The 9,386-nt window shown below is 45.9% G+C and overlaps 1 protein-coding gene across 1 annotated transcript in view; it reads right to left on the minus strand.

The window, feature by feature from the left end:
* The window catches only part of LOC143827914 (cytochrome P450 2K4-like), a 28,757-nt gene extending 21,483 nt beyond the window's left edge, over positions 1–7,274 (minus strand). Inside the window, exons 1-3 of the mRNA XM_077317972.1 lie at positions 7,001–7,274; positions 5,118–5,280; positions 1,717–1,866 (exon numbers count right to left, since the gene is read on the minus strand). Of these exons, the coding sequence (XP_077174087.1) occupies positions 1,717–1,866; positions 5,118–5,280; positions 7,001–7,183 (496 nt within the window). The 5' untranslated portion in view covers positions 7,184–7,274. The remainder of the gene's footprint in view (positions 1–1,716; positions 1,867–5,117; positions 5,281–7,000) is intronic.
* Between the last annotated feature and the right edge of the window lie 2,112 nt (positions 7,275–9,386).

Consider the following 9,386-nt stretch of genomic DNA (forward strand, 5'->3'; position numbering starts at 1 on the left):
TCCTCACTAGGCAGCATGAACCAGAATGATAGGCTCTGAGTCCTGTGATTGGATATCCACAGCTGAATGGGAGCTGTTATACTGTGGGCTTGAAGGATTTTAATTCAGTCGGAGACTGGTCTGATACAGATCTGTTTTTTAACTGATAAGCTCCTCTGTGGACACACTCTAGTGCAGTTTTTCTCAACCTTTTTACCATTGAGAAAACCCTGAAATACTCTTTAGGCTTTCAGAAACCCCAGAAATGATGTCAACAGGCCACATATTCCTACCTTGCCCCTGGAAGTCACATCATCTGAAGTGACATCACCCAGACACTCCCACAGCACAGGAAGTGACATCACAGGAATATTTTCAGATGTTATGTAGGGTCAGACCGTACCCTACTGAAAGGCATACTGTCCCCAAAAACCAGTGCTGCTCCACAATAGTCTAGGCTTAAGCCAAAGCCAGACGCTGTCAAAGTCTGCCAAGACCTTGTTGGGCCAGACTCCATTTTTTTCTCAGCCACAGATTCAACATGACAGCTGTACCTTGAAACATGTCTTACTCACCTCTCTTCCCCTCCCCTCCCCACCCTATTGTATTGCTGCTCAAGTGACCAGGCAGAGTTCAGTTGGCCAAAAAACTTTTTAGCTTGTCTTTTCTAAGCCTATCTGCCAGGGGAAATGACTCCAACTGCTAGAGCCAGTGAATTATGATGGTTTACCTACCTATTAACACAGAAGAGCCTCTTGTGGTACAGAGTGGTAAGGCAGCAGACATGCAGTCTGAAGCTCTGCCCATGAGGCTGGGAGTTCAATCCCAGCAGCCGGCTCAAGGTTGACTTAGCCTTCTATCCTTCTGAGGTTGGTAAAATGAGTCCCCAGCTTGCTGGGGTAATGACCAGGGAAGGCAGTAATGACCAGGGAAGGCAATGTCAAACCACCCCGTATTGAGTCTGCCATGACCTGGTGCTTGCACAGGGGATACCTTTACCTTTACCTTACCTATTAACACCCATTTCCTAACCTGGATAAGACATTTTTCAATATCCTGCCTCATACCAAATCCCATGTGCCCACCTGTTTTCAGTCACATCCAAAACGCAACGTCCTCATTCCAAAACATATATAAACAGTGGCTTTGCAAAGCAACAGTGTGCATCTGATTTGGAACCATTAAGATCACCCTACACACTGGCTGTGTCGCCGTCTCTGCTTCTACTCTCCCCAAGACTGGTATACTACTTACAACCCTTTCCCCACTAAATTTTCCTACCCACTCAAATGGTAGTGTGCTAAATATATTTTTGCCTATTTCTTTTTGTTATTTTCCTTCCAATAAAGATTGTTACTATTTTACTATAACTATCTGTTGTCTGCCTTGAGTTCTAAAGGGCATAATCACCTCATAAACATTGGCAAACGACCCAAACTCTATGTTATCACACCTCTCACAAAACAATTCCCCATTGCTAAATATACATGTGTCTTGGACATGTTCATGCGTTTCCAGTAACACAGAGGATTTGTGAACAAAACCATACCTGCCCTCTGGGCTGGTTACCAGTTTGCTCTTTTTCAGCAAAGGCAGCCTGCAGAAACAAGGGGAAAGCAGGTCTTTGCTGCTCTGAAACCTCCACCCCCAAAACCAGAAACAGGGCAAGGGCAGGCCTCTGCTACTCCATTGTCTCTTTCCCCTACCGTTAGAGCCCAGAAGACAGCACCCACCTACCTTTGTAGGATTCAAATTTCTGTATTAGGAAATGGCATTCTTCAATAATTTTGTCCTCTATGGTCTTCTTGCCCATTCCATAGTCTCGCAATGTGGTTAATACAAACCGTCGCATCACCTTCCAGTTCTCACCATGAGAGAAAATAATTCCTGAAAAGAAGAAAGGACTGGTTTCAAGAGCTGGCATGACCCTTAAGGGTTTTTATTCACAAAACCCAGGAGGTGCAAAGAAGGAAGTCCTGCAAACTGGAGGGACCCAAGATGAAGATGTGCGTTGCGTCTCAATGACCTATTATGCATAGCGGCAGCCATGCTGGACTCCTGCTGTTCCCTTGTGGTGGGGCAAAAAGCCCCGCCATTCCCCATTATGCACAGGGGAGGGGGCCCCCCCGGCACATGCTGGCTGCCCTGGGTCAACGGCCCCACGCATACAACACAGGGCCCGAAGTGCTGGGAGCTCTCTGTGTGGCGGTGGAGGTGGCGAGAGAGAGTAGGGGCATGGGGCATGGGGCCCCCACAGCATGATGGTGGGGAGCAGCATGCTGCTCTCCCACCATGGTGGGGGTGGGGGGACACCACTCTCAGTGATACAATTATTCACATGGCTAGCCCGACTTAGCCCTTGTCAGACCCAAGAATGCAGAAGAATCCCCGTTTCCTTAACATGAGTCTTCCAAGGGCCTTGGCTCGGCAGAGCCTGGGATGGTGGTGACGTCGAGCATAACTGGGGATTTTCCCTGTAACCCTGTCACTGCCAGCTTGGGTGTTCCGTCCGGTGCATAATCGGTCTATGTGATCTCTTTGTAGATACACACCTTTGCACACCCACAGCAAAGGATAGGCTACAAGATGAGGTAGATATAACCCTCCCTCAAAGAGTCTTCCTCCAGCTTAATGGCTGGAGCAGAAAAGTGGCTTATAGCAGAAAAGGATTTATTTATCATATTTATACACCACCCTCCCCTGAAGCTCAGAGCGGTCTACATTTGACAATCTTGAATTGATCTTTTTAATTAGAAATGTTTGGGAAAGATGAATTTTGTAGAAAAAGTTTTTATTTGGGCACAGTCTATTTATTCTCAGTCTGCCAAAATAATTATAAATATAGTCTTTAGATCGTGTGAGAGTCAAAAATGGGCAAGGTTGCCCATTATCACCTTTCTTGTTTGTTTTGCATTGGGAATTTTGAACAAAAGTATTAGAGAAGATGAAAGAATTGGAAATATTAACATTGGGAAAGAACCTTATCAACTGAGAGCTCTGAAAAGTATAGAATTGTTAATATTTAAGTTGAAAGAATTTGGTACACTTACCCTTCTGTGACTACTTATTTCCCACACATTTATTTCAAGCATATTTATTTCCTACGAGATAAATATTAACACCTGCTCCCTATCTCTATCTGCTAGGGAGTGGCACATTAAATAAAGGGGAGCTATTGATACTCAATATCTTTGATCCTTGGATTTATAGTTTGCTAGATTGTTTGGGGCCTAAATGTAGAACCACTAAGGGTGAATAGGCTATTTAGTTTGCCTTCAGTGGCATTGATTCACTTTGATTTAAAGAGAGCCAGCTTGGTGTAGAAAGCCAATCTGGTGTAGTGAACCAGCTTGGTGCAGAGGTTAGGAGTGTTCACCTTCCCTTCCACCTGTGAATTGACCTGGCCAGGAAGTAGGTACCTGGAGCGGGGAGGGAGGGCTTCTTCTTCCCAGAATTCTTAGGTGAGGGGCTTCCTGTGGGAGGGGACCAAAAAGTATATATGCTGATCCTAGGAAGGAAGGGGTCTTTTGTTTTTTGGCTCTTGGCCTTTCACCTTGGCTCTTTGGCCTTTCACTCTGGCTCTTGGCTTGGAGAGCCAGCTTGGTGTAGTGGTTAGGAGTGCGGACTTCTAATCTGGCAAGTAGGGTTCGATTCTGCACTCCCCCACATGCAACCAGCTGGGTGACCTTGGGCTTGCCACAGCACTGATAAAGCTGTTCTGACCGAGCAGGAATATCAGGGCTCTCTCAGCCTCACCCACCTCACAGGGTGTCTGTTGTGGGGAGAGGAAAAGGAAGGTGACTGTAAGCCGCTTTGAGACTCCTTTGGGTAGAGAAAAGCAGCATATAAGAACCAACTCTTCTTCTTCTTCAGTAATGTCAGGGCTTTTTCAGCCTCTCCTCCCTCACAGGGTGTCTGTTGTGTGGAAAGGAAAGTGAAGATGAATGTAAGCTGCTTTGAGACTCCTTCAGGTAGAGAAAAGTGGCATATAAGAACCAATTCTTCTTCTTCTTCTTAAGCAAAGGTGCCTGCCCTGTATTAACATCAGATAGAATATGTTTTAGCAGAGGGACAAAAGAATTGTGTTTCATCCAGTTTCTTTTATCTCTTTTGCTGAACTCTGTGCTGTGCTAAAGATCTGCTTTTTAAACCTTGTTCCTGTAATAAACTGTTTATAAATTGGTTCTCTGATCCACATAGCACTTCCCCCTTCGGAAATGCTAACCTAGTGTAAAGGGAAGACCCAGAGAAGGGTGTTACCTTGCAGTAACTTGTCCCTACCATAATGCTCAAGTGCTAGGACTGTGGGAGACCACAGAGAGAAGGACTCACAAGTATGAAAGGGGCAGCTAGGGGTCCTGGCTCTCCCAGCTGTGGCCCTGTACTTTAGTCAGGTGGTGGCAGCAGTTACCCAGAGAGTTTCTTTTGCCACCTGCCTGGATGGCACCCAGTCAGAACAGGCGTGGCAAGGACGGGACTGGGCCTTCAAGACAGAAGTGGGCTGGTCCCATCGCATAAGCTCAATCCATACCATTGTCTGAGGACAATCATTAATACCATTGCGTCTACCTTGCCTTCTCCTCTCCTCTCCTCTCCTCTCCTCTCCTCTCCTCTCCTCTCCTCACTCTCCTCTCCTCTCCTCTCCTCTCCTCTCCAATGTCACTACTCTTCCTCCTTCCTTGACCTCTACCTCCAACCAGGAGGTGGAACACCTAATCTTCTTTGCCCTTTCCCCAATCGTATTTATAAACAGCACATGAACCTCTTGAACAGACCTCTCTTGAACTCTTGACATTTTCTCTCTCTGCAGGCAACCAGAAATACTGGTTGATCTCCTACAAGAAGTTGGGAAGCCCTACAGGGCATTTAGAGTTTGCTATACCCTTTTAAAAGAGGCTTAAGAAAGGGATGAGGAGAAGCAATGGCTCCAGGGCAGAGTGGAAGCAGAACAATGAGCAACAAAGTCAAGGACCCTGGGACATAATGGATGGGCCAGTTGAAATGGAAGATAGCCCCTCCAGGTATGCTAACTGAGCGATCAGATTGTAGGCTTCATAGGAACATAACCTTTGCCTCTGTTTTTGTAAGTTCTCAGTGTCTGACTTGTCTGACAGGCTTATTCCCTCCTAACAACTCACCGTAGCCTCTTGAAAAGTCTTCAAGGATTGGGACCAAGGGCCTCTCTGCAAAGGCATCTGCCTGGTTGACCAAAGCTTCTTTAACTGTCTCGTAGCCTGCCAGAACGACCATGTTTTGGGTTCCCATCTGGAAGCTGAAGACAGGACCATACTGCTTTGATAACTGAAATGTAATTTAAAAAATTGAAAACGTTGTTGTTGTTATCATCATCAGAGCCAGTTTGGTGTGGTAGTTAGGAGTGCTGACTTCAAATCTGGCATGCCAGGTTCGATTCTGCGCTCCCCCACATGCAACCAGCTGGGTGACCTTGGGCTCGCCACGGCACTGATAAAACTGTTCTGATTGAGCAGTGATATCAGGGCTCTCTCAGCCTCACCCACCCCACAGGGTGTCTGTTGTGGGGAGAGGAATGGGAAGGCGACTGTAAGCCGCTTTGAGCCTCCTTCGGGTAGGGAAAATGGCTTATAAGAACCAACTCTTCTTCTTCTTCTTCTTCTTCTTCATCATCATCATTATTATTTCAATTGATTACCCACCACTCTCAAATGGCTTGTAGCGGGTTACAAAAGTCTGAATAAAATCCCCAATAAAACTCCCATTAAGACAAAAAAACAGACAAAAAAACCCAGACAAAAAACACACAGGTCCATAATTACAAATCAAGATAAGATATGGCAGAAAACCAATTCAATCCACAATCCCTACACCCCACAAGAAATCACATAGAGGGAGGAGGGGAGAGGGGGACAGATGGAACCCATTGCACTGTCTTGGAACACAGGAACACAGCCAGAACAACACCCATTCTGTACCAATTTGATGACCACCTCCTGGGTGAAGGAGAAATGTTTAAAACTTCCAGGCAATAGGTACATCCATACCTGAGATGGTACCACAGCATTTTGTGGCCACTCCCATCATCAATACATACAAGAAAAAACATTGCAAGAATTGTATTGTTGCATTAGATGTTTGAGAAAACATTTTACGCAACAACCACAGGGAAAACCACAGGGTCAGATGAGTACGCAGTGAATTGCACAGGCAGCGTGACATTCCGATGTGTAATATATAGCTTTAAAAGTATCCAGGTCTCATAGTACACTGCAGGAGTGGTTTAGGGATGCCCAGGGCCCATAGCACCAAAGCAGGGCCCTAGCAGACTACAATTGCTGAGGGAGCAGCCAGACTGGGGACAGAGGGGCCCCCCCCACAGTGGAAAGGGGTGTCACTCTGAGTGCCCTTAAAAAGGGGAAAGGGCTGAGGAGAATGGCTGCAGTCCAGATCCATAGGGCGAAGGCACTGTGTGTAACCCCTGGAAGCACAGGGTGCATAGCATGTGCTTTATATGCTACATGGATAAAGCTACATTACGGACACCCTGAAGGAGTCTCAAACCAAGAGAAGGTTCCTCTACATAGCAAGGCTGGACTTTCTAGCCAGTCTCCTAACCAAAGACTGACCTGGGCTGCTCTGCTTGGCATTTGAGATATGACAAGCTCAAGCTGCTGATCAGGTGCACAACTACTGCTAGCTAGCAAGGATCTGTGCGCCTGTGCATTCTTTTGCAATCCTTGTTCCTGCTTCTCTTTAGACCATCACAGAACATAAACAAGAGCAAAGATCACAGTTCAATCCACAAGCTTGTTATTCAGCCAGCCAGCGCCCCCCTTCCTCTCTCCTCCTGACACTCATCAACCGGCAGGAAACACAAGAAATACAGCAATTGCAACAAAGAAAAGAACCCAGAGCAAATCAACTATGTCTTGAATGTTCATTCTCTTGTATATGCTGTCATGTTCATTTGGAAGGTGCAGTTTGAGTTCTCTCCGCGCTAACACACAAATCCACAAGCAGCATGGCAAGAACAAAAGACATTTACCTGGAACATGGTTCGGTAAGGTCTCTTCACATCCAAGAGGTGAAGATTTCCAATGAGTGGCCACGGCCTGGGTCCTGGGGGGAAATTCCGGCCACTCGTCTTCCAGAATCTGCCAGTTTTCAAAAGGAATATTACAGTGAGAGCAAAAAGGATCCACAAGGAAACAGAGCCCGTAAATTCCATGCTCTGAGAAACTGTGTAAAACAGCTCTGACCAAAGCGGGAACGCTCAGTTTTGTCTTGGACAGTCCTAGATGAATGAAGCCGTATAAATATCTGTTCTTCCTCTTGTGACAACTGTAGTGAACCAATGAGAACTGTCCTGCATAATTGGATCTGCCCTGCCTCTACTCCCCTCCCTTCTCCTCCCCTCTCACTTTGTTAGCTTTAGCTATTGAATCTAGTTCTGCCAGTTCAGGCAGTGGTTTGTTTTGCTGAATCCCCCTGGGACAATTATTGCACCAGAATTTTCTTAAGCATGTTAAGTTCTGCTGGAATTCTCTTCTAAGTCTTTGCCAATATTTTGCTATGGATGCTTTGGTTGCTATAAATGTTTCATGGCAGTCCCTTCCAGGGACTGAAAAGGTTTGCTTGCTTCTGCAGTGTGTTAATTGACTGATTTGTCAATCATGGGAGACTTTTTAATAGAGTATGTAAATTGTATCTGATGGCTGGGAGTGGTGGGGAAAGGTATTTGTGGACAGGGCAAACAACAATGTAATCTACACAAAGGCAGATTCTGCACAGGTGGAAAAGGCTGGGAAGGGTGCTGAAATGGGAGTGGGGCTAATCCCCACCTCCACATGATGATGACGTTGGGCTGGCTTCCTCCTGGGCCTGCCATAGACTAGGCCCTCATTTGCCCCAGATTCTTCTGCATTCCCTTTTTTGAAGTGGGGGGCCAATGGGGCCTATCCAGTGGCAGGCCCATGTGGATACAGACAGGCCTGGCTCCTCCTTGCCCCACAGAGGCTTGAAGGTGTCCAAAAATGCCCCACTTGGTTTTACAATGCTTTGTTGTGCCGTGGGGCCAAATGGGGCATTTGTTTTTTGTTTTGAAGGAAGTTGGGAGTTCATTCTCACACTTCACCACCAAAATGTGTCCCCTGTGGGGACACAGAAGCAGCAGAGCATACAGCTCCTCAGCAACACACCGGCTGCAGCCTGGAGCAGTGCTGCCGGTGTGGAATCGGCTAGAGAGGCTTTTGAAATGCAATGCTACCAGAGAGCTTCTGCTACTCAGATATACAAAAACTGGCTATTAGTTGAGTAAGCTGAATTTGTCCTCTCCCTTTCCCCTTCAGTACTCCTAGAATTGGATCCCCTGGCCCAATCTTCTTGAAACTTGGGGCATCTTCAGAGAAGAGGGTCCTGAAGCTACACTGAATGTTTGGAGCCTCTAGCTCTAATTCCCATCATCTCCTGTCTGGAGGTTTGCACCTGCATGCTAGACCTGAGTGAGAGACTCCCATGCTTTCTTAAAGTTCACATTTCTGACTTCTCCATGGCTTGTGGGGGTGGGGTTTGAGTCAGAGGCTCCAAATATTTAGAGTATCTGCCAGAGTCTCTTCTCTGAAGACCTCTCCCACAAGTTTCAAGAAGATTGGACCAGGTCCAATTCTAGGGTCACCCAAAGCAGGTGTCCCCAATCCAGCCCCATTCTATCTAATGGAGCAAGACCAAATGAGAGAATCTACTTCCCCAACTTTGAATAGAATGGGGCCAGATGGGGACACCCTTTTTGGGTGCCCCTAAAATTGGACCCCCTGGTACAAACTTCTTGAAATGTGGGGGGTCTTCAGAGAAGTGGCTCTGGCAGATGATCTGAAGTTTTGGAGTCTCTAACTCAACTCCATTCCCCAGGCCAAAGAGATGGCAGAAACTTGAAAATTGCCATTGATTTCAATGATAGAAAAGTTCCGGAGAGTTCTGACATGATTCAGCCAGACTCGAATCTGAAACAGCTGTTTCAGATGAGGTTTAAACAAGCTGAATCTGGTTCCTCTGAACTTGAAATGGTCCTAATTTTTTCCATGTGTACATCTCTACACACTGCCCTACTGTGAACAAAAAACTTTTTAAAATAAATCTTTGACCCTGCAATTCTTACTCTCTGATAGAGATTCAGATGTAATGAGTATTTTTGTTAGAAGCTTAGCTAAGTTGTTCCCATAAAGTAGCTTGTGTTACCATTTTATGGCTTGTTTTGTTATTTATTCATCTTATTATCTAACTATCTTTTAATCTGTATTTACATATGTTTTATGACAATTACTGACTGACTGAGAAATTGGCGGATAGATAGATTATTTCCCCAGTAGCGGTAATATCTAAGGTGGGAATTTTTGTCAGCTGGATTTCTAAACAAGTTTTCAGAATTTGGGAAT

This window comes from Paroedura picta, chromosome 1 (assembly GCF_049243985.1).
Source record: "Paroedura picta isolate Pp20150507F chromosome 1, Ppicta_v3.0, whole genome shotgun sequence".
NCBI lineage: Eukaryota > Metazoa > Chordata > Lepidosauria > Squamata > Gekkonidae > Paroedura > Paroedura picta.